The sequence below is a fragment of the Stegastes partitus genome, unplaced genomic scaffold (assembly GCF_000690725.1).
Source record: "Stegastes partitus isolate 25-593 unplaced genomic scaffold, Stegastes_partitus-1.0.2 Scaffold1549, whole genome shotgun sequence".
NCBI lineage: Eukaryota > Metazoa > Chordata > Actinopteri > Pomacentridae > Stegastes > Stegastes partitus.
This window is the reverse complement of record NW_007579280.1, coordinates 60,357-85,434: the sequence shown is the minus strand read 5'-3', so window position 1 is coordinate 85,434 and position 25,078 is coordinate 60,357. Positions and strand designations below refer to the sequence as shown.

Genomic DNA, 25,078 nt, shown 5'->3' with positions numbered 1-25,078 from the left:
ACCCTGAGTCAGCTGGGATAGGCTCCGCCCCCCATAGTGAGGATTAAGGTGTAGAGATGATGGATGGCTTAGTTTGACTTCAAGGGATATTCAGAAATTTGTAAATGACCGTGACTTATTCCCTGCCTTGTGCTTTTCAATAAACCTTTTGTGGAGGTGCTCAGAGTGTTCCTTCATCTTGATGGTGCATTTAAGGCAAGAAGAACTGATTCCCGGTGACAGGAGCTTCCAGATACATGCGTCTTTAAACAGTCACTGTGCTCAGACGATTTCCATTTCAGTCATCGTGTGACTTCTCGCAGCAGTTGGCTGCACCTGTGCTGACTTTGGTGAGTCGCTCTGAATACTTCTTTACATTTTCAATTCACTGACATTACTTTGAGAAAATCTGTTTTCATTTTGGCATAAAAGAGAGAATTCATGTTGTAAAAGCCAAATAAAAGCAATAAACAGGGTAAACTTGGGAGGGCTGTGAATACTTTACAGATGCTCTGTACACAAGTTAATTAAAACTCACCTCTTGATGGTATCATGCCAAGTTCTGGCTCCTCTTTGCTCCTTCTGACCTCCTCCCCCGTCTTCATTCCCAGCTGCAGACACAGGTCCAGAACCATCATTATGTTCATGTAGACAGCAGAAACATCTTCTGTCCACTCGCGTAAGAATTTCACTTATAGCGGAGCAAAAACAAAAAGAAGTCGCTATCTGCAATTTAGCTTAGCTTAGCATCAAGACTGGAAACTGGGCTAAATGCTTCATGCAAAGGTCAGATCAGATATCAGAGGTGGCTGCAGAGAAGAAAGAGCTCATTTGTCTGTCTGAACTGACCATAACACCATAAAACCGGAGTCACGCTGCAGCCACAAACGAACTGGAGGCTTTATATCAGGGGCGTTTTGTTGTCCGCTTGGACGGCTGCAACTCTCAGACAAAGATACACGACGTCAGCTTGTGAAGGATCAGTTCTGAGATGAGGACAGACGTCTAAATTCAGAAAGATAATACCGTGTGCATTTATTTAATGATGCACAAGGTTCGGATGCAGAAAGTTTAATAACCATTAAATATTTTTTTGCCAATCTGCAGTATTTGTCTCTGGTTTAATAACAGTAACAGGTTTCTGTCTGAGGACCGAGCTGTGATTCTAATAGGTTTCAATCCGGCACCAACCACCAGAGGGCGCCCTGATAACAGAAATGCCTCTGCAGTGATTCCCTCTGTTCCCTCCATCACACAGGATCTCCTGCCTCTGCTCTGACATGATGAATTTCTCACACACTGACTCGTATCCCAGCGTGGTTTCGTATCTCATATGTGGCTCATAAATTCAGCAACTTTCAAACAAAATTTCAAAAGTTTGAACCTATTTTCAAATCCCCAGGATGTTTCCCCAGACAGATCTAAAAGAAAATTCACCCGGTCCATTCCCCAAAGACTGGATTACAGCCCACAGCAGCAGCAGTTCTTGGGAGTTTCTGGGAGACTCGTAATGCGATCTGGATCCCTGCATAAATAACTCGGCTGCTTTGTGAGACATGCATGGACTCTCCCCCCTGAACTCACAGTGTCGTCTGGAGTATTGGGTCGCCTGGGTTCGGGTCGTCTGGTGGCGCCAACGTGCTCCATCCAGGCGTCGGCCCTCTGCTCGAGAGTGCTTCCCGACTGAAACACAAATGTATAGTGTCCCCCCGTGAGTAAGTAAGGATTAACACAGTTAGCAGCTTATGCTACAGCAGCTTATGCTAATGCTCATTTGGCCAAAACAAATAAAAAAGAGTCACTCATTCACACGCATGTATCCTCGGAGCTGCATGTTGGACCGGGCAGATCATGCAGGAGGTCATCCACACATTTATTCATTTATGCTTAAATGGGAAACAGATTTATTCTAGAAAAGAAAAGGCGGCCATTTAGGAAATCTGCTTCAGTCAAAAAGGACAAATCTGCAGGATTTCCAGTATGTGAAGAGTTCAGACATATGAGAGGTCAGTCAGAATAAAGATGAGCACGCTGGTGTCAAATGAGGAACAGGCCCAACTAGGAATCGATGAGATGAGTCCAGTGGGTCGAGCATCACAGCTTCTGAATTCTGTGGAATAGTTTTTTGTTTGTTTGTCTCTTCAGGCAGATGTTCGATGACACATTTACACATGTTTAGACTTTAGCACCATTCAGACTGTGAGGCTTTGGGAAATACAGAATCAGAACCAGAAATGCTTCACTGATCCCAGAGCAGGACTCGCTTCAGAACTAAAAGTAGAAAAATATGACCTAAAGCCATAAACGTGAGCGACAGTCTGAGCCTGACGGCGTGATGAGCTGTGTGTTGTTGTTACTGGGTGTTAGCTCCAGACGGGACGTGAGCTGAGCTGGACTGATGCTACGAGGTCACGTTCATCAGAAGGAGTCTTTACATTTCCAGCCTCGGCTGGCTGTCAGGCTGTTTGTCTGTGGCGCTCGTAGCCTCCAGTATGTGTGCAGAGGGTTAAACAAACAAGCTGCTCAGATGGCGGGTCAGCTACCGTCCACCGCTGTGGTGTCAAAGGGCTTCATGGAGTCCAATGATCAAAACACAACCAGGCCTCCGAGTGTGAACGTGGACATCCAGAGGAGGGCCTGGATTCTGTCCGTCCTCGTCACACATTTAATGAAGTTAGTGTCATAAGAACGTGAGTGTGGAGGTCAACTACTGAATCTGTGTGTGGTCCTCCAAAGCTGCTGTTTGACCCGGATGGTACCGGAGCGGCGGCGCTGACGTCTCATCTTTACACATTGTATGGATTCTCCTTTGACTCCGTCTCAGTGTGTGCTGAGAGCCGATGAGATCAAGCTGGTCCGCTGGACGGCTGCAGTCAATGAGCCACAGCAAGCTCTGAATAAAACAGCAAATTCTCAGAATGCTATTTGAAGGAAGCTGCATACCTTATTCATGAGCTGGGCGATGGACTGGAGCAGGCCGCAGTGTTTCTCAGCCAGGAAGCGGTACCGCCTCTCCTCCTCCACCAGAGCCTGGCCGTGGCTCTCCCTCAGGAAGTGCACATACTCACTAGAGTCCTGAGGAGACACATAATGGACACGACATGTGTACACGATGGCCGACACACATGCAGACACACTGAGTTTCCCTCCAGGCTGCAGACTGACCCACACTGACCTGGCTGGTTCCTCTCCTCAGCTGCCGGTCCAGAGCTGCTGCCTGGTTGTGGACCTCCATCTTGTACTGCTCCCTGCTGCCCTGGAGAAGAATTCACATCACATCTCTCTAAAATCCGCCTCAGCGCTGCAGATGGTGTGCTACGGTGAAGAAGTTTTCCCATTTACTGTCCAGCTCTAAAGGCTTTTTCTGAACTCGCCTGGAGGCGCGATGCAGCGTTAATAACGACATCTCTCCCTCCAGGGCCACACAGCTTCTTTGCAGGTCCTGATCTAATCCCATCATACCCTGCAGTTGATATTTTAATTCAAGAGTTTATTGTCATATGCACAGCAAAACAGGTAGTTGTACTACACAATGAAATTCTTACTCTGTTCAATCCCCTGAAAAAGACGGGGGGGGGTGGTGGTTAAGTTGCAGTAGGCTACTGGATAAAGGGGATAGGATACATCTGCCTAGTTTGGGCCAGGGGCCAGTGGAGCGCAGCCGTTGCCTGTGTTGTCTTTCTTTTTTTTTATGAATTGAATTTCTAAATAAAGTGTTTATTCTTCTTGTACCTGATTTCGTCTGCTGTCTGTGAATTGGGGGATATCTGGTCTTGTAGGCGGGTGCTGTAATTTTGGCACTCGCGACAATAGCTTGTCAATGTCCAAAGAGGCCCCTTTTGACCTTCTGATGCCCCGCTTGGTTCCCACTCACCGATAAGAAATCTCTGTCCAGCTGAATGTTGTTGTCCATCTGCTGGAGGATCTCCCGACTGAACCAGTGGAACTGAATTAAAACACACACACCTGAATCACAACGAGCTCACAGCTCACAGCAGCCCAACACAGACACCAACAGCTGGCCGTCGTTACCGTTCCCTCCAGCTCCAAGGTGAGCCTCCGCTGGCTGTCGGAGATCTGAAGCAGGACATCTCCTAGAAGACATGTCAACGAACAAAGCCTCGTTAGCTACAGATCAGCCTGGCACTGTTTGCTTTATAAGAGCTGGACAGCAACAGGCAGCGACTAACAACAATCCAGCTTCCACTGATCGCTCCAGTCTGGTGACACCAGAAAGTCCATGTGGGTTCTGATAGTGTGACGTCCTATCAGGAGGAAGCTGGTTTTATCACCGTTATCACGCTGATCAGACACTCTCTGGTTTTTATGTGAGGAGTTAATCAACACAAGAGGCTGGATTTATCGCATCACGTCGCTGCTTTCTGCTAGCGTAGCACCTGCTCTGTCATTTGAGACAGAAAGTAAAGCAAATTCGACTATTTATATATATTTGTACTGTGCCACAGATTTGAAGACCACCTTCAGTGAGAATCATGTTTTTTTCCCATTAGCACGTCCACATGGAGTTTTTTTATTTGCTAAAAGAAGCTTCATGAGTCTCCAAAACCTTTGCAGGTGACGGACCAAAGGAACCAATCTACGATGGTGTCTGCCTCGTTATTCTACTTTCTCATCGTGCATGAATTACTCCTGCTATGATTTGCCTTTGTGCAGCGTAGATTACTTTTACGGTGTTTGAGTGCAATCACAGGTGAGCTGGTGTGCTCAGGCTGCAGTATGCAATGGAAACGTGTGAGGATTTCATAAATCTTCGTATTTGAAAGGAAGTAACGCTGCACAGCTCCGTGCCAGCCATCTGAAGGCAGCACAGGTTTATGTTCTTGGAGGGAAAAAACTGTTAAAATATCAGTTACACATGCAAAGATGAGTTTTCTGTGTTTAATCAACGTCTGCAGAGAGTTTCCGCCCAGACGGACTTTGAAAAGCAGAACCACTGCAGAGGAACCACTGCAGAGGAACCACCTTTCAGAGGAACCACCTTTCAGAGGAACCACCTTTCAGAGGAACCACTGCAGAGGAACCACTGCAGAACCACCTTTCAGAGGAACAGACGCTCGACTCTGTGACTGAAATGCAAAGACTGCGTCTGTGGTTACCGTCTGGTTTTCCATGTGTGAATTTCATCCACCTGCTCACCAGGCCAGAACCAGGCCAGAACCGAGCCAGCGCCACTGGCTGCTCGTGTGTTGGGTAGTTTTGACCTTCTTCGGCTGAATGCTGCGTTCTTCTGCTCATCGATCGCTCAGTGAGGACACTTGAGCTGGTGGTTAATCTTTACTTTTATGAGCTCAGCTTCCTGGTCGTCTTTTCAACACCTTTGATCCTGTTTGTGAAATCTTTCTGTTTCCTGAATTGTCAGTTGCCCAATAAGTGTTCTGGCAGTTTCACGATTGCTGCAACTTTTATTGGAGGCGTGCTCAGACCGGTGCACCTTCACTCCTAATAACAGGGCCCAAAAACATCTGATAAAGGCATGAACCCACTGCATTATCAGTTCGTATCATACTGGAAGGTGTTCAGAGGCGTTGGGCCCGTTTAGCGTGGCTGTCGCTGCACAGGTGCACTGGTGGAGAGGCTCATGATCCGGCCTCCACGGTGTCTTCAGCTCTTTGCTGTTTAACCTGACATTGCTGTGTTTCTTTAAAGCAGCCGGGTTAAGTGAGCGGCCTGTCTTCATCTATTATTCATGTTCCTCCTGACATCTGACACCTCCACTCACATACATCAGCTGGAGTCGTACAGTTAGAAAGCCACTTCATCCACGTTCTGCCTGATTTAGTTCAGTCTGATTTAGTTCAGTCTGAGCTACGTGTGAAGACGTTTCAGTCTTTAGGCACTGTTTGAAATCTGTTCATACATTGAAAAACCTCCCAGTGAGGTGCTGCACATCAAAGGGAATGCTAATCGCACACGAACGCGCGTCACAAATGCGCCGTAATTGTGAAAGAAGTAATAAAATGCTGCCGGAGGGTAAACTTTGGTTTGAACAAATGACCATAAATGCATCAAAGCAAACCGCTCACGTCCTGGCGAGGTTTAGAAATGCACGGCCCTGTGTTTCCTCCTGATAATCTGGACTTTGTGCAACGTCAGCGGGACGGGGTTGGTGCTCACCTATGGAGCGCGAGGACGCCGAGTGGAAAGCCTTCTCCCCGATCTTTGAGAGGGCAGTGAAGTAGGCCTCGCTGGTCACGGCGAGAGCTGAAACACAGAGGAAGGAAGTATGAGATGCTTTTGTCATTTCTCAGACTCTGACGTTACGGCTCAGCCTCCTCGGAGGTGGCAGAGACGTGTCCATCCATCCATTATCTACACACCACTTCATCCTCACCAGGGTCATGGGGGGCTGGAGCCTATCCCAGCTGACTCAGGGTGAAGGCAGGTTCACCTGGACAGGTAACCAGTCTATCACAGGGCTACACTTAGAGACAGACAACCAAGCACACTCACATTCACACCTACGGACAATTTACAATCACCAATTAACCTCAGCATGTTTCTGGACTGTGGGAGGAAGCCGGAGAACCCGGAGAGAACCCACGCTGCACGGGGAGAACATGGAGACTCCACGCAGGAAGATCCCGGGTGTCCTCACCGGGACGCGAACCGGCGACCTTCTAGCTGTGAGGCGCTAACGGTGCTAGCCACTGAGCCACCGTGCAGCCCACAGAGACGTGTCTTCATCTATATTTGAGGTCTGCGTGCTGCTGCTATCCATCACTTGTTGATGTTGTGTTTGTTCTCTTACATATATTAAACATGCTGGATTTCATTTTGCCTTTTGCGCTGCACAGGGATTAGCTGCGACGATGGTGTGAGTATGAAGACATGAAATATAAATGAACCGTGTCCATTTAGAGTCCGACTGATCCTGGAACGAACTTGTCTTACAGGATTTATAGGAAGTATAGTTAAGGAGCACAGAAATGTGTTTCTACATTATCAGGTCTCTATGTGGTGTTTCTTGACATGTTGAAGACACATTAAGAGCAAAATAAACAGTTAAAGCAACAGCTGAGCATTTCCCCTTCAGACTACTGATGGCAGCACACACCCAGACTTCTGGGGTTTCCTACATCACTGACCGGAGCCCACTTGCCATTCTGTAGTATTTTGCAGTGCAGAATTGTCGGTGAGCTGGTGTGCTCGAGCTACTACAAGTGTCAGAGATTTGACAATAAGATGTGCATACTCTAGACGATGTCGGCTGCATCTGTCTTTACATCCATCTTAAGGCCTGAAGGGGTTATTTTAATGGGCTGGGGTGAACAGAAATGCACTGTTGCCCATAAAGTTGGAATAAATGTAGTTTTCAGACACATTCCTCTTTTTATTTCTATTTCTACACATCAGTGATCCCTGTGACCAGGTGCAGTGGTCACACACTGAGTCTCAGCTAGCAGGGCTCTGGTTCTGAGTCCAGGATGATGCTGCAGACTGGGACGTCCTGCTACTGGCTCCATCAACCAGCTGGTGGACAGAACGCCACCATGTCTGAACACATTGGTCCATGTCAGGGGGCCAGACTCAGTATTAGTGACATTTAAAGAGTAATATTGGACATTCTGATGCATGAAATCCCCTCGAATATGTGTCTCCTGCTACATGACCACGGTTGAAACTAAACCCTTCATCCTGCTGTTCAGGACCTCCAGTTTACTTTAAGCCTGAACACAGTTTCCAAAAGTTAATTGTGGTTTAATTTTACTGTGATGTGTGTCGTATGTATATTGTGATATCAGTAAAGTTTTGAGAAGGTATACACTTTATCTACCAAGAATAAATCCCACCGTCCATCATTTCATGGGACGAATACGAACAGCTTCATGGGCAGCAGCACACAATGACTCCTGTTTCTGCCTCTGAGAAAAAGTCAAAAATCTATTTAGCCAAATGTGCACATCAGGTTTCTGAGCTGAGAAAATCCAATCCGGTGTGTCTGTAGATGCCCAGATATGACGTCCACCATCAGAGACCATGAAAGGCCTCTAAGGCACAGTGTCGTTCACCAGGTCACCGGCTGTCGGCCTGCTGGAGGCCAAATCTTCTTAGACTTGTCGTGTAAGAAAGAACAATCCGCCTCGGGAGGCTCTGGACGGACGTCTGAATGTGACACCATCCCCCCCAAACGTCCCCTGGCTTCAGCGAGCCTTCAGAGACAGCAGGACAACCTCATCGGCTGTGCAGCAGATCTGTGGCTTCTAGTCTGTGAGCCTGCTCTCCATCATGTCATCATGTCCAGTGTGGTGCAGACTTCATTCTGCTGCTGATGTGCAGCAGAAATGAACCAATTCCAAAAGTAGACTTTGATAAAACAGCAAACTTTTATTTATTTTTGCTCATTTTGATACACAAACATGAGCTTTTAAGGATTTCCTGAAAACCTGAGGGAGAGATTTAAAGTCATAATGAATGGCTGCTTGTGCACCGGCTGATGAATTATCGCCTTGTTTGTCTTCTAACAGGTCGTCATAGCAACCTCTGTGACTGCTCAGAACCAAGCCCATAACAGCAGCAGAACATTGCTTAAGCACATGAACTTCGGACCCTGCTCCACCCGACACCACCCGGGTTTGTTTAGTTTATAGCGCTTATAAAGTCCGTTTGTCAGGTTGACACAAAAATAGCTCAGAACTCAGAGGCTGGTGAGCAAAGCGTCTCCTTTCCTGGTTTTTGTTTCTTACCTTTGAAAGCTTGGACGTAGCTGTTTCCCAGCGAAACCAGTTTGAGTAGACTTGGGTTGAACTCATCTATCAAGCTCTGTTGGAAAAATCACACACAAACCACAACTCAGCGTGAAAGTCAGAAAAAAAACAAACTTTTAGACCCACCGAAAGGAAAACCAATAAAATTCATCTTTAATTCAGTCAGTATTTATGAACCTCTCCCTGCCGATACTGGAGCACAGACAGCCTCCCATTCAAAGCTCTGCTGTTACCAGTGAAGGAAATGCCATCTGAATTGGAAAAAAAGACTTTTATGAATTCACATCGTGTCTGCTACACATAAGAGACGAAGTGAGTCTCTGTCCTCAGTAACCGAACCAGAAACTGGAACCCGTTCCTGAAGAATCTCTTGAAAAGTTTGTTTATTTGACTCATGTAGAGTTACTTACCGAGTAAATCCCCAAGGTGGAGCGGTGCAGCTGATCGGTACTCATTCCCGCCATGTCGGTATCCAGAAGAGCGCCACAGTCGATGAAGCCCTGAGAAGGTCGTGCGGCGGCCTTAAACCATCCAGCAAAATGCAGCACAGCCTCTGAAGGGAACAGAGTTAATGGTGTTGGGCTGGCCGTGGCGCTGAGGAGAGGAGGCAGCTCTGTAATCGACACCGCTGTGGCCCAAGAAAGACAGGAGTAAATAATTAAACGTGGCTCAGCCATAAAACACACTGACACATGCTGTGTGATGTGGTGTGTTTCTGGCAGCGTCATGTTTTATTCAGGACGATACCACAGATCTGTTTTCACACAGTAGCAGGAATCATTAAAAACAACGAGAACCATCCGTCATTATGACCACATTAGCATCACTTTGTCACTGTGACCAATCCAAAGACTGAATGTGAGAGTGTGTTGGTTTGTGTTTGGGTCTTCGTGTCTGTTCCTAAACTACCAGAAACCAAATATATGCTTCATTTAAGCAACAGCAGAGGATTCTCTGCCACAGGCGCTGCTCTGACGGGAGTCAACGCTGTATTTGTTCAGGACTGTTTCCTGGTTATTACACATTTGCTGCACTGGTGAGAAGCTACAGGATGGCACGCTGTCCGTCCAACACCCACGTTAATCAGAATTTATCATAAACAGCAGAAACCAGAAGTTTCCATCCATCTCCTCAGTATCTGCTAGCGTTGCCTTTAAACTCTATGACTTTGGGTCAAACGTTCTGGGTTTCCTTCCACAAGCTTCTCACAACAGTCTGATGAGTTCTGGCCCATTCCTCCTGACAGAACTGGTGGAACTGGGTCAGGTTTGTTGGTCTCCTTGCTCCACTGATGTTCTCCAGGATGGAGATCAGGGCTTTGTGATGGCCACTCTGTTGTCCTGAAGCCTCTCTGTAGCTAATCTGGAGCTATGCTGAGGCTCATTGTCCATCTGAAGACCCATTAGTGTCCAAGCTGTAACCTCCTGCTGCACACACCCTCAGAGGTTTGTTCCTTTATTTCCTTGTAAAGAGTTTGAGGGAGTTTGGACTTATCTTAATTAATTGTGCTAATGATGGAGGGTTTATTTTATTATCTTATAGGCTATGAGCCCTTTAAAAGTCATAAAATGCTCGCTGTGACCATGTTGTGTGTATATCTACATGCACATACTGCATCAGGCCAAATCAAAGCTGCAATTTTACGACTTTTTTCTCTGAAATGGGAAAAAAAAAGAAGCAACCATCACATTTTGGCAGCAGCCCACTCCTCAGCGCTCTCGATGCCCAGCTGAAATACCCGCTGTAGGGCTGCTCGCATCCCGCAGCTGTGATGGATTCATTACTGTCAGACTGAGGGCTGCTTCCTTCCTCTGACATGTCAGAGGCGGTGGACTCGGCGTGAACTCGCTGCAGAGACATGGAGGTTCTGCCCGGACGGTGAAACACGGTGGATGCGTGTCGAGAGTCCAGGCGGGTCGTCAGTAGTTTCTGATGCCGTTAGTTCACAGGCTAATTGTTCAGAGCTTAGCATGTGACAGGCTCTGCTGGAGAGAGACGGAGCGGCTGCACAGTAGATGGCACCAGAAACTCAGAGGAACACGACCCGAATAGCAAACACACCTCAGACTGATTAAATCCCTGCTCGGCTCCTGGCCTGCTGAGTACTGACGGGAACAGGCAGCATTGCATCAGAACATTAAATGTACTCAGAGTACTCACAGCACCACCACCAAAACATAAAAATACTCCCAGCAAGTAAAAGTCCTGCATTCACAAGCTTACAAAGTAAAAGCACAAATACAATCAAAGAAAAGTGTTCAGTCTCATATATATGACAGGTTCTGGACTACAGGTACTGAGGATTCAGTCTCATATATATGACAGGTTCTGGACTACTGGTACTGAGGATTCTGTGTCTGGGCTGAATCTGCTGTATCGTCGGTCTAGAACACTTTATTTTTTATGATGATTAGCAGATTAATCTGAGCGTCATCAAATGATCAGCGTGAGAGTTTTTTCTGATCTTTTGGAAAGACGTTGGATCATTTAAAGTTGAATGAAATGAGAAGCATGTGTGTTGAGTAGAGCTGTGAACGTCTGAAATGTGACCTCCAAGAAGCCAGAAAAAGTGGAAGTTGTTGATTTAATGTCCGTCTGCGTGGTTTCTTTTTTTATATAAACGCTGTTTTATTATCCACTGTGTAAAACGTTCAGCTTAACCTCTGAAGTCTCGCTGACAGGAAACAGCGGCCTGAGGAGTAAATGCTCCGCTAAGGACTCGCTGTACCGGAGGGACCGGGTTAAACCCAGTTACTGTCCACCACTGCAGACCTCCTGGCAGTGACTGAACCTGTTGGATGTTCACTGCAAACCTCAAACTTCTCAAATGTTCTGCATCCGTTTCTGCACCACAGTGGAATTCACAGGTGACTAAATAAGAGCAGGACCAAGGCCCGGACAGCTCAGAGGCTGCATCAAGACCAAAGCAGGACACAGAAACAATGATGCCAACAAGCTGGACATAACGAAGGAACGCTAATTTGCTGTCAGTGAGTCAGAGACCAACTCGCTTGCATGCAACGATTTCTACGAACAAAGAAATCTCTGCTTTCAGACTTTCAGCAAACCAGCCGAGCAGCACCGATCACAGATTGTGAAAAGAACGAGCAAAGTGCCCCGACAGAACATTTCCTACTAAGGTGAGGTTCAAAGCTCCGACATCTCAGCAGCGCAGGTCAGAGGTGACTCAGATGATCAGTCGAGCTCAGACTTGCTGCCCACAGAGTCCCACAAAAAGCTTTTACAGAGACAGCAGATCAGCAGCATGTTTGGATCATCAGCCTGCAGGAGAGCCGAGGCTTCACCCAGACGGACCCGATTCAGTGCACTCTGATATCAGCTGCTGTGGGCCGAGCTCCGGTGGTGGAGGCTTCAGTCAGCTCAGCATCCCGTCCAGCTCTGTACTTTTCAAGCTGAACACAGCCAACATTGAGACCATTACACTAACAAGGCAAATAAGGACAACAGGAAGTGCTGCTGCAGAGCTATTTTGGGCCGAGGACGCCACCAGTTCGCCTGCACGCTGAATACAAATGTGTGGAGCTCAGACATCGTTATTACCCCACTGACTGTTCTTTTCCCAAAGCCTCGTCCTGATTTCTACGTCATGATCTCTGTTTTTACTGTTCCAGTGAAGCCCAGGAGCTCCGTCCCCCATCTTGAATCTGGGCTCTCACCCTATCCCCACCTCCTCCATCCTCAGCACCTGCCTCAGTGCCTGCATTTTCTCTTCTCCTGCAGTTTTATATTTTAATTACATGCATGCATCACACTGATATTTACACATCTGGGCCCAGGCGAGCACAGAGATGAACATGAAAGCAGGTCTTCATGGCGCTCTGCAGCCACAAACCCACAGCGGGGTCATCATTCTGTCATGTGTGCTGCTGTGGAGCTGCTCCACCGGCTGACTTATGGCCACGGCACAGCGCTGGAGCCTGAGCTGGGAAGTGTCGGCCCGGGGGAGGAGGAAGCTCATCTTCTCATGTGATGGGGTTTGTTGTGCATGCAGGCGGCTGATGGTGCAGAAACACGTGTTCAACAAGCAACAGAAGTCACAGAAATGGTTCTTGAGGATGAATGTTTGCTAAAACCCCAAATGCCCTGATCTCCCCCTATCCCTCCTATCAGGGGCTTTTCTTTCCCCCCCAGGCTGCTGCACCAGTCCTGCCTCCATGTCTAACTTCAGCTCTCTCTCCCCCTCATTCCTGCTCGCTGTTAACAGGCTGGATTTTGCCTGAACACGGAGGACATGCGCGCTGAGCAGGAGGAGGTGTTGGACGGTCTGAGGCTTCACTGATCAGTGATGGTGAGCAGCTCGGAGGTTCTGGTCGCTCGTTCTCCTGGAAGAGGAGAGAAACCGTGAAGAGTGATTTGATTTGATTTGTTTTTTCCTTCCTTCTCCTCTCACCAGTAATTAGACACTTTCTTGTTGCTGTTTTTGGACCTGTGTTCCTTCCACACCAGCAGACTAATTATTAGATTTTCTAATAATCGATCCGCTCCGCCGCCACCCTGAAGTTCATCGTGATCATCTTGGCCGCCGGGATGGTGGCCTTCATCGGAGCGGTTATCTGCATCATCGCGGCTGTCCACACCGGATCCTCCAAGGCTGCTGCGGCACAACAACAGCCGGCGACCGACAACCACTCGCTGTACCCGGACGGCGCGGCGCAGACCCCCGCCGCGGGGGGCTCCGTGGCCCGGGCCGGATCTCTGGGAGCTCTCCACGGTTCTGAAACGCCCGACTCGGAGGCGCCCACCTTCAACATCGGGCTCAGCGGGCTGGACGGGGTCACCGGACTCACCGGACATGACCCCACGGTCAGCCGGCTCATCTGCACCCCGATCCCCGCCGGAGAGTGCAACCCGAAAAACTTTCAGCAACAAGCGGACGAGCCGTCGCTGTACGCGGGAGAGGACTGGGGCTACCTCCGCACCGCCGCGGAGGAGCTCCGGCAGACGGTTCTGCAGCAGAAAGACCAGATTCTAACGGACCAGAGGACCATCAGGGAGCTGACGGGGAAACTATCCGAGTGTGAGAAGGGGCTGGACGGGAAGAGCGGCGGCGGCGGCAGCGCGGACCGACGCGGGAGCGCTGCCGCCGGGCTGCGGGGGGGCAAAGGCGCGGCGGAGCAGGAGGCGCACCTGGAGCGGATCATGGTGCGGGACAGCCCGGCTTCCACGCACGACAGCGTCCATCTGCTCACCGTCAGAGCCGTGGACGAGCTGGAGCAGGCCATCACTCAGCTCAAAGACCGAATAGAGAAGCTGGAGGTAGGAAAACACACACCTCATCCACCCCGGAGCCTGGAGGACACCTCCTGGAGGGGGGCTCAGTCCCCAGGAGCAGCTTCTGCTCTCACGCTATGTGAGCTTCAGACAGAAGGAAGGATCCTACAGGGTCCAGAGGTGCTCCTCTTCCTCCTCTAGCTGTAGAAGTCATCATCTAGTTGACATCCAGGCCTACATCTGTCTCCTCTTCACTCAGGAGCTCCTCTGGCTTTGGTTTATGAAAGCAAAAGCTTTTCCATTTTGAATGAGAACAAAAGGCTGAACCAGAACCATGTTGTTCTAGCTCCATCTGGATCATCTTTATTTACAGAACCGCTGCTCATGTTCATGTCTTTGCTTTGCCTTGGCTGCAAATTCTAGTTTGTCAAGCAAACAGATGGAAATGAGAATCTAAAGAAGGCTGGAGGGAGCTGGGCTGTGGGTGCAGGAGGAATATAGCAGAGCAACATGTAACAGGCTGACCGCGCTCAGATGATGAATAACCTCGTTTTTATGTTTCTGGTTAAAGAGAAACCATCCATAATGTATGAGCTGCCTGCATGTGTTGCTCTGCAGCAGAGTCCTCACTCAGCGCTAGCTTATGTAGGACAGGCCGGCCCGGCTCATGTCTGGCTCTGTTCAGGCTGTTTGAGCACTTTCAGGTATAACTGAAGACCTTCTTTGTCCTCCTGTGCACGTTTTGCAGCGTAGACGTGAGCAGATGATGTTAAGAGCAGCATGTTTGCCTGTTTCCTCGGTGCAGGAGCTCCTTGGCCTCCTTCACTGCTGGTGTTTACATGTGATGTGGTGCACTGATGGAGAGCCTCCAGCTTCCTGCTCACATTCTCTTTTTGTGCTGATCATGCATCATCTCCAGAAGCTCTCGCTCTTTCCAGAGAAAGAAAATAAAATCTGTCATGACTCCTGTGTCCGGACTAGCTTCAAAGCCAGACCTGGTGGTTCCGGCGCTGATCATCAGTTATCGGTTTCCACCCAAGCGGAGGCGCCAGTCGGCAGCTTGGGGCTCTCTGTAACATGCCTCGGTGTGTGCTTGAGATGTGAATGAAGGAGCGCCGTCTCCGAGCCGAGGCTACGTGCTGATGCTGTGCTGCTAGCGTCAGTGTTTAGCTGCTCATAGAACCACGACCTTGTTTCCGTGCAGCTACTTTGCATGAATTAAGCCAATATCAGCACGATGAGGTGTGAAGTGGCTGCACAGGGTGAGCTCTGTGTCTTTACTCTGGTGCATGTCCACCAGATAAAAAGCATTCCTGCTCCTCAGAGGCTGAACCTTGACTCTGCCATCGCGCCAGCTCCTATTCAACTAAACTTCAGTATTTCTTAGAAGGAATGTATTTAGGCCTTAAAACTATATGATGTGGGAGATACTTCAGCTTTTAAAGAGTCAGAATCAGAACCAGAATGACTTATTGCCAAGTAGGTTCACATGTGAGGAACTGGACTTAGTTTGTTTTTTTTGTTTGTTTTCTTAAAGATATTTTGGGGGTTTTTCCACCTTAAATGATCGTGACAGTGAGACGTTGTGAGGAGAGTGGGCGAGCGACATTAGAATTAGAATAGAAGAATAAAACTTTATTAATTCATTTATTATTAATCCCTTCGGTACAAGACCTCAAGACATGCAGCAAATGAGCCGCTGGCTGGAATCGAACCGCGGCGGGGATTATAGTCCCTGTACGTGGGTCGCCCGCCCGACCCGCCCGACCCGCCCAGCTATCCAGGGGTCCAGGACGTTTGTGTTTTAGTGCAAAATGTAGATTAAAGTGTTGACAGTTGTAGCTTTTAAGTGCACAAGATAAATAAGATCAGTGTTATGAGTCAGACAAAAATGTAAACAAGAACCTGAAATGTGCAAAAGGATCATCATAATAATAATAATAATAATAATAATAATAATAATAATAACCCTACCCTATGTTGAAAGCATCGTTAGGTCTACAAACCTGGTTCGATGTGGACATACACACAGCATGCTACAAGCCTGGGTGCCCCTGATCTGCCCTCCTACACTCAGTAAATGCTCCACATGTCCTCCCCTGCCACCCATGTGTTGTCATTTCCTATTTATTCCCACTTTCTGCCCGTCTGTTAAAGAAAGATTTAGCAGAAAGCCTGAGCACGCCCACTCGTGTCCTGTCTGCTGCCCACAGTTGGCTGCGTGTCAGATTCTCTTCCTCCTACTTTCATCAGTACCTGCAGCATCCCACCAGCAGTGCAGGTGACGAGTGCTTCTTTCAATTGAAACCGATGTGCACGTTTAGCTTCATAAACACAGGATCTGACGAAGGCGAGCGCTCCTCCACACGTCTGACAGATTCCAGGTTTTACACGGTGCAAAATATTGATGTGAAAGCTTCTGCTGAGATCCGCCAGAGCTGTCAAGATCAGATAAACCCGTCATTTCAGCCTGTTAATTGCATTATGAGGCTGGAGCTGTGGTGGTGAACGGAGGCACTACGTACTCGCTTTTGAGGATTCTTCCTCCATTTTACGGGTTTCCGTGGCGATGAGTCCAGTCCCATCCAATATGTGACGGGTCGGCTGAGAAGGAGCAACAATATGCTTAAAAGCAGTTTGTGACATGTTTCAGACAAATATAATCTGTTACCCTCAAAAATGTAGTGAAGGATGCAGTGTGGTGGTGTCGACTCAGGGTCCACACAGAGCTTCTAGTTCAGTCACGTTCCTGGAGAACCATCTCATCATCACTCTGGTGTCGTCTCCACCGTTCCTGTCCTGGTCTGGCCTTCTTTTACGTATTTTAGTTCAGTAATCGATCATTTTGCTTTTCTACTTTACACACTCTGCATTTCCACGTTATAGTTTCTGGGCAGCATCTGACTCCAGAAGTTCCTTCAGGTTATTAAAGTTTCATCTTAAATGGATCACCTTCACCCAGGAAGGAACTTACAACCTGTCTGATGCTCCCTGTGACTTTTCCTTCAGTGTTTTACTTTGTTAAACTTTGGTTTGTGACCAAAAACCTGCAGAACTGTGGAGCATGTTTAGTGTCGACTAGCAAACGTTTCATCTTCAGGCTTCATTGTGAAAGCAGCAGAACAGCCGACTGTCATCAGGAGAAAAACATCTGGCAAGAATGAAAGGAAGAATAAATATATTGCAAGAAAAGTCAAATCTGTAACAAAGATCCCAAATCAGACAAAGACTACAAACACTAATGGAGCAAAACCCTCAGCTCTAGGCAGGAGCTCGAGCAGTTTCAGTATTTCTGTTTCCTTTGCCGTGTGGGATCCACCATAAGGCCACATAACAAACTAGAATTAGCTTCACCCGTGAAACCACGACGACACTGGAGGGAACTGAGATGGCTGCTGCACTGCTGTTGGCCCATATGGCGGGTTTTACATCCTTCATGGAGATGTCTGAGAGGAGGAGGGTGCTGCTCGAAGAGAGGGCAGAAAAAACAGCGCTTTAGTTGCTGTCTTCCCCAAGTTGAGCCAATCAGCATGAAGCTGCACCCAGCAGGTTCTCAGAGGCGCCGTAAGGTTCCTATCCTGAAGCAGGCGTCCTGTGGGGGCGGCGCCGGTGGCCAGAACACGCAAAAGGTGGAAGTTCCTGCAGTGGAGAGCAGCCGCTCAGAGTCAGTAATACCCAATGACGTACGAGCAGAGCAACGCTAACGCTAACGCTAACGCTAACGCTACACCAGATCCATTTTATTCTCATTTATGTGTTTGTGTCTGACAGGGCGTCACAGTTTGAGAGTTCTCCTTCTCAAAATGTTTGACACCTGCACATGTAAATACCAGAAGCCTGGAGCTTCACCCCAGGCTCCTCACACACCTGTCAGACGCCTTAGTGAGAAGATCACCCACCACACAGGTGCTTCTGATTCCAGGCTTCCTGTCGGCATATTTTGAGGAGATGCTTCGGTTTTGTTCTATTTAGTTGTTGCTCATAAAAAAATGTGATTATTACAGTTACTGTGGTCACACAGAACATACGAATGCATGTTTCCCCACGTCTGCCTGCATATGGATGAATCAGTATGAACGAGCTGTGCAGGGACGACGTATCTGATAGAACTACAACAGAATGGAAATAATTCAGTTTACAGCAGAAGTCATGTAGAGTTCTTCTCAGTATGACATTACAGAGAGTCCAGCAGTCCTCTGAGGCAGTATCTGGTCTGAACATAACACAGAAACGTGTCCGGCCAAAGTAAACACAGATGAGCAATGATGGACAAAATGCTTTTTAAAATCCACCAAACAATGAGACAAGATGCTGCAGCAGGAAGCCTCACAGGCCGTCACAGGAAGCCTCACCGGCCCTCACAGGAAGCCAGGCGATGTTACAGCAAACCTGAAGACAACACACTTCAAATGACAGCCACCGACTTACCTTACACAATACTAGGCTTATGGATAAATAGATAGACAGCATGCTAACACAAAGTCCATCAATCATCTCCTTTCTGGAGGCCCAAACCAGTTCTCCTTCAGATTCTACAGCTCTGCATCGCATTCTTTAGAGACGGGTTTAAAGCTGTATATTCTCATGTTATTGTCACTGCAGGACGTTCTCCCTTCTGGAGGTCCTGAACACATCATGTCTGTGTGTTTCCCCGTGTCCCTGTGGCTTCATTTATTTTAAATGCTCATTACAGAACAAGGTTCTTGGTGAACACACTGGAGCGGGAAGCGTCTCTAATTCCCACGTTCCTCCTCTTTTGAGTTTTCTCGTGGAGCCATTATGCAGCAAAGTCTATAAATTTGCTGCTCACTGAAATAGTTCTTTCTCTTGGCAGCATTTCTGGTTTTCTATTATTTGGAACGTGTTGGAAAGACGGAAAAAAATCCCCGTAGACGTGAGCTGGCTCGGCTTCATCAGGAACTGACCCAAAGCTTTGTGCGCTCACTTGGGTAAAAATGAGAACTTCTAAAGCGAAAACTTCAAACTCAAAATAGCATCCGACAGAATCAGTGATAAGCAAAATGCTGCTCAGAGTGGAAGCTAAGCTGCTGCAGAGTTCAAACAAGGGAATAATCATCAGGTTTACAGAAACTACTTGACATTCTTGCCAAGAGTTGGGAATATATACCTCCCTGGTGTCTGGTGAGTGCTGAGCTGGCTGTCAGCTAGCTTAGCTTAGCATGGATGTTACAGCGTTGATATGTGGGAATATTGTCGTCTAGAAACACTTTGACACATAACATCCCATAGAACCCACAAATGTTCATGTTGTCCCAAAATGCTTTGCCGGTCCTTTAAGACACAAACAGCAGATTAGCTGCAGCGCGGGAGCCTTCGTACATCAGCCCCTAACCCCAGACCTACTGCCATCCTTCACAGACATCAGTCATTAACTGGCTCTAAGAACTTTACATATGCATGCAGGCGACACATGATAGGAACAGCGGCCAGATGTTTAGAGATAAACACTCGTAACGGAGAAAGCACAGCTCTTACCTCAGAGTCCAGTTCGCCACCAGTTGACAGCCACCGTCTCCTTTCTGTACAGTCAGACATTGGCCCGTTTCCTCACAACCAGACGGACAGCAACACCTCAGGAGTGCCAGAGGAAGGCGGGATGTCTGGCGGCCCGGAAAGGTTGGCCGATCCTGGGCACAGAGCTGGTGCTGACAGGCCCTGGAGGATGGAAGACTTGGAGGGCGAGCTGGAGAGGAAGGTGGAGCTGCTGGAGAAGGAGAGAAAAGCCCTGAGGCTGGAAACAGAGAAGCACCGACAGGAAATCGACCGGGGCATCAATAAACTACACCACCGGATCTCAGGCCTGGAGGAAGGTATTCAGGGAAGGAGGGGGGAACAGAACACAAGAACAAAGACAGAGTGTGTGGTTGTAGTTTCCACTGATGCACGGTGACGTTTAATGTCCTGCATAACAACCTGAGCCCTAATGATGGCAAATAATCGAGTAAAACATGACCTCAGAGGTTTAACTTTCATTTCCTCCTAATAAAATCAAGCCATGGGGGTTCTTTGTGATTAATAAATTATGTAAAAGAAAATAAGAAAAGATCAGAAAGATTGTGAAATTGCCACTCTGCTGAAAAGAAAAAGCCACACGAGATGTTTGGCTGTGAAGAAAGCTCAGATAAATAATAAAAGCAGGATTATTTCATCTCTCTTTGACAGATAACTGAATTGCTGAACAGCTTTCTGTCTGTATCCTCTGCTCACTGCAGGCCATTCCTTCCCAGAGGGCTACCGGCTGTCCTTCCCAACACGGACCAACTACATGTATGCGCTGGTGAAACACGCCGTCCCAAAGCTGCGGGCCTTCAGCGCCTGCCTGTGGCTGCGGCCTGCAGAGGGCGGCATCGGGACCCCGCTGTCTTACGCCGTTCCCGAGCAGCCCAACGAACTGGTGCTGCTGCAAGGCCTGCACTCACCGGCCGAGCTGCTCGTCAATGACAAGGTACGGTAGAGACGACAGCTGCAGCTTCCCACGATGAAACGTGGAGAGGCCGAGCGTCGGCTGCATATCTAAAGGTGTCCCAGGGAGATCATGTCGGGCTTTGTGGGTCGTATTTCACATTATTTGATGATTGAACTGCATCTGCACCTCAACACAAACCTCTTTAGACTCTTTACACAAAGCATCTCATTAACGGGAATATATGCATCCACATATATTCAGATGGATGACAAATGAAATAAAGAAACACACCAGAAAGCGCCTGAGGCAGGTGCCACTAGCATAGCGTCACTGCACCTTGGCATTGAGCTGTAATGGACAGTTCAACACCGTAAGTCGACTTCACTTTGAGACATAAGATGAAAACACAAACTACCATCAGTTAACAACTTGTATAACTGAACTAGCTCAACTGACTTAAGATGTGTTACGGTGTACCAGACAAGTAGAACGCCATCCTCCCAATAGATGCCCCCTGATGTGGTGTTGTGATGGTGGTGGTGGAGAGACAGACTTAACCAGAATTGTTCAGAGGTATTTATCTATGTTGAGATCCAGTTTCAACCTCTGGGGCTAAAAATGAGGCCAGCATGAAGTGCTAATAACTACAGTTCCTCCAGTGACCACTAGAGGCTGGCTCCAAAAGCGAGTCAGTCCCCATAGACCCCAGTGTTAAAATGCTAGACTTTACAGCAGAAATTAACAGCTTGTGTAAAAAGCTGTTGGTGTCTATAGCTCATGTTCTCCAATCATGACAATCGTACAGCGCAGCCATTTAAAGTGGGTTCAGGCTTAAAGCTGGGCCAGCCTGACGGTACGGCCCCGTTTCATGGCCCAGTTACGTCTGCATGGCTCGCCTCCGCTCACTCGTTGTCTCATTTGTAGATGAGATGGTGCGACCACGCTGAGCTTCACCGCTGCTCTTCTGGCACACTGTGGGTCACAGAGGGTTTCTTCCTCTTCACATACGGCCAGTGGTTGAGACCACGGCATGTGACTCACATCATTTTCATCCTCATTAAACCGTTCAGCCGCCCTCGTGCCCTTTGGACGACAGCTTGTCATCAGTCAGCTTCACATTGCCAGCTAAAGGCCTCCCTGCAGCAGACCAGATCCCCAGATCCCGTCGCTGTAGAGGTCAAGAGTTCACGTTTTCCCTTCAGTCCATCACCTTTATAGCTCGGCTTCAGGATGCTAACTGCTAATAGCTTTCCTGTTAGCTACAGTGACTGGCTGTGAGTCTGCAGCGCTAGCAGCACGGTATACACACGGAATGCAGCAAACTGTAGACACGTCTGTTTCTGCTGATAAATGATGATCCTCCTAGAAGCGTCCTAGCAGAGTTTTCCCTATTGCTTTTCACAGGGTTCACCCCAGGGTATATATAGCTTTTAAAACATTACAGCCTCCGTGTGAATTCCTAATGTCTATTAAGAATGAAAAAGCGCCCCGTATTAGCATACAAATAAGGAGAACACGTCAAATGAAACGGCCAATTTGGCAGACAAGCTAAATAGCTTCATTCATGTGTTCAAATCACAGGCGAGGCTGCAGGCTGCAGCGCAGGAGCTTCTGCTGTCATTCACTGGACTCATTATGCTAATAGATGCCTGGAGGAAAGTTCTGTGTCCTTGTGGACAGCAGAACGTCTTTGGGACTGTAAAGAAAACGCTGTATAACCAGCTGAGGACCCTGAAGACTCCAACATGAGACTATACGTCGGCTTTGTGTCGCTGGCTGCCTGCCGCCTGACGACTCAAACCACCAGCTTCATCTACCCCTAACCCTCTCGCTGCTTCATTCTTAGGTGACACAGTTGCCCCTGAACCTCTCCAGAGGCAGCTGGCAGCACATTTGCGTGAGCTGGACCCAGAAGGGAGGAGCGTGGCAGGCCTACCAGGGGGGAAAGCTGAGGGGCGAGGGCCATGGACTGGCCACGGGACATCACATCAGACCCGGAGGAGAGCTCGTACTGGGGCAAGAGCAGGTGAATAGTGTGCTGGAAAGACTGAAGGAATAAATGAAGTTGGATCTGGTTGGAGGCAGGCTAGGCCGGCAGTTTGCTTCAAAATAGATCTAATTTGGCGAGAGAGACCTTGAGACTCCTGCGGACTCCACTCACCTCCCTGTGAGTTGTAAATTAAAGCATGAATGATTTCTAGAGTCACTGTGAAAACAAACACTCCGTTTGATTTCCTGCCAAGTGAAGCCTTGAGGTAGTGGGCTAAAGTTGTTGTGAATGAGTGAGCGTGATGGTCAAGAGGAGATCCCCCAGAGCCAGAAGAACCCTTCCCATATGGCGGCGTTGACCTGCTGTACTGGTAACGTCTTACTGCATCTCCTTCAACTCCCCCAAAGGGATTTCACAGTGTTGCCCACGGCAGCAGCTGAAGCTGTGTTTGCTTAAAGGGGAAAGTGTTTTTCATTTTGAATCATCCCACCCTCTAACGGCGGTTGTCTTTCCCCTGCAGGACTCCCTGGGTGGAGGTTTTGACTCATCCCAGGCCTTGGTGGGAGAGCTGTCCCAGGTGGGTCTCTGGGATCGGGTCCTGTCGTCCTCCCAGGTGGCCACGTTGGCGCGCTGCGGTAAAGTGACCCAAGGCAGCGTGGCCCCCTGGACCGAGAACGGGATCGAAGTTCACGGCGGAGCAACCAAAGACCCGGGCGAGCCTTGCAGCAAACACAGCAGGAGCTCTCAGTGACTGACGGGGAGGCGTTGAGGACGAGAATCCATCCGTCCCGTATCAGTACCGGATGTTGTAATCACTAAAACAACTTTTAAAACTCTATGTGGCATGGGATGACAAATGTGTAAAAAAAACTGATGGTTTATATTTGCAGAAGGCTTTGCTCACCACATTTCTCAGTCAGTGCTCTGGTGGAGGTCCAGCGGAGAACTGGCCAACTCAGTCCAGCTGCAGATCGGGTTCAGATCACACGATGCGTTTCCTTTATCAGTAAAATAACACGATGAAGCACTTTGTTTTCACATTCACTCCACATTAGGCTAGCATACCACGCGTGGCTGTTCCGACCAGCTAGCAGTCCTATTACGATAATTATCTCATGTTAATGACAGTCAACGAGCCAGAACACTTCCATGAGCTGTGAACGAGGAGGAGGAGCCATCGTTTAACAAAAGCAGAGTTACATGAGGAGGTGGATATCTTTCCTCCATTAACCATTAGCAGCCTGCTAGCTTAGCTTAACGAACCACCAGAAGACAAATTCAAGGACAAACCAACATAAAGCTGTTTTGTGGTTCGGGTTATGTTACCAAGCTCTTCACAGTGCTTCAATTCTGGCTTTTGATTTGGCCGCCGATTTTTTTTTTCTGTTTTTTGGCAACAAAAGATGAAAAATGAGGCTGTAAGAAACGACGGAGGTTTGTCACAGTGAGCATCTCGTCTTGGTTCCTTGGTCCCACAAACACTTGATCCATCTTCTGGTGTCTAAAAAAATGTTGTTTGTACTCAAATGACATTTATTGCATTAATTAGTGAGCTCTGTTGGGTTAGGCAGCAGATTTTGTGGCCTTTGGACAGTTTCCAGTCTTTATGCTAAGCTAAGTTAGCGAGCTGCCGGTGGTAGCATCCTGCTTCGTCTACATACATGACAGTGGTATTCATCTACTCGTGTAACACTTTCTAAAAGGATGAACTTTTCCTTTAATTAGTTCAGATTAGTGGAGATGATTTCATTTAACAGTAAAAAAGAAAATCTCTGCAGACATGAACAGTTCCTGCTCGTTCTGGTTGTAACGAGTTGTTCCCAGCTGCTCTCAGCCTCGGAGAGCTGACCTCCACTACGAATGCCAGAAGTCGTGTCAAGCCAGCTGAAATCCCTCCATGTGTGCAGCGGGGTCGGAGTGGAGTTAATTAAGGGCTGTGACAGCTTTAGAGTTCAGAGTCAAGGTAAGGTGATGAAGAGTGTTGGAGAAAGCGACGGGAATACTAAGTAGTAGATGGCAGCAAGGAGCAGATGATGAAAGACAAAGAAAAGAAAGGAGGAGGACAGGAGGGGGAAGGAAAAGATGAGATGGGAGGAGTGACGCTGCGCTGTTCTCACCTCTGCATGATGTGTTGGTATCCTTTAACGAGGACTTCCTGCATCCAGCCTTCCTGCATCCTGTTTCTGTGTTCGTCTGTTCTGCTCTGAGGGTCCTTCACTCGTTCATTATCTGGATTCCAAATCAAAGTGAGAAGAGAAGTCCTTGTTCTCGAGGAAACTGGCAGAATGTTCCTGTTTCCAGGCGACATTTACTAATTTACTACAAGCTTTTCCATATTTGTGTCATTTAGAAATGAAGTTCTAATCAAAGAAGCACACACAGCTCAGCCACAGAATCAGAACCACGGAACCACTCACTTTATATTGTATAGGTGCTGCACAAACAGTTCTGACCTGTTGGGCCATGAAAATGGGCTCTCTGGGGTGTCTGGTGGGTCTGGGCCTGGCTCCGCTGGGTGGCAGGATGGGACCTCGATGGAACGGGCTTGTTCGGGCTCATCCCGTGGATGTTCCATCCGGTTGGAATCAGCTGAGACTGAAGGGCTGCTCGACACCTTTTCTTGAGCAGTTTCTAGTGTGTGGAGGGAACGTTGCCACACAGTGGTTCTTCTGCACCAGTGCTTCGGTGGAAGTAACGTGGTTTTAATGTTGTGGCTGACTGGTG

The 25,078-nt window shown here is 48.2% G+C and overlaps 2 protein-coding genes across 2 annotated transcripts in view; one reads left to right on the top strand and one right to left on the bottom strand.

Annotated features, from left to right (window-relative positions):
- The window catches only part of baiap2l2a (BAR/IMD domain containing adaptor protein 2 like 2a), a 14,289-nt gene extending 5,099 nt beyond the window's left edge, over nucleotides 1–9,190 (bottom strand). Inside the window, exons 1-9 of the mRNA XM_008300497.1 lie at nucleotides 9,116–9,190; nucleotides 8,685–8,760; nucleotides 6,115–6,201; nucleotides 4,012–4,073; nucleotides 3,854–3,925; nucleotides 3,155–3,235; nucleotides 2,923–3,066; nucleotides 1,564–1,662; nucleotides 518–590 (exon numbers count right to left, since the gene is read on the bottom strand). Of these exons, the coding sequence (XP_008298719.1) occupies nucleotides 518–590; nucleotides 1,564–1,662; nucleotides 2,923–3,066; nucleotides 3,155–3,235; nucleotides 3,854–3,925; nucleotides 4,012–4,073; nucleotides 6,115–6,201; nucleotides 8,685–8,760; nucleotides 9,116–9,169 (748 nt within the window). The 5' untranslated portion in view covers nucleotides 9,170–9,190. The remainder of the gene's footprint in view (nucleotides 1–517; nucleotides 591–1,563; nucleotides 1,663–2,922; nucleotides 3,067–3,154; nucleotides 3,236–3,853; nucleotides 3,926–4,011; nucleotides 4,074–6,114; nucleotides 6,202–8,684; nucleotides 8,761–9,115) is intronic.
- A 4,063-nt stretch (nucleotides 9,191–13,253) lies between these two features.
- Nucleotides 13,254–23,105, top strand: nptxra (neuronal pentraxin receptor a). Its single transcript, XM_008300490.1, has 5 exons — nucleotides 13,254–13,982; nucleotides 19,486–19,768; nucleotides 20,171–20,403; nucleotides 22,211–22,390; nucleotides 22,875–23,105. The coding sequence occupies exons 1-5, from the start codon at nucleotides 13,254–13,256 to the stop codon at nucleotides 23,103–23,105; spliced, it is 1,656 nt and encodes a 551-aa protein (XP_008298712.1).
- The last annotated feature ends 1,973 nt before the right edge of the window (nucleotides 23,106–25,078 follow it).

Excerpts from the sequence above, each read along its gene's own strand:
- nptxra (XM_008300490.1), top strand. The coding sequence starts at position 13,254 with ATGGTGGCCTTCATCGGAGCGGTTATCTGCATCATCGCGGCTGTCCAC. Across the intron at positions 13,983-19,485 it reads ACCGAATAGAGAAGCTGGAG|TCAGACATTGGCCCGTTTCC; the intron begins GTAGGAAAACAC and ends CTTTCTGTACAG. Across the intron at positions 22,391-22,874 it reads TCGTACTGGGGCAAGAGCAG|GACTCCCTGGGTGGAGGTTT; the intron begins GTGAATAGTGTG and ends TTTCCCCTGCAG.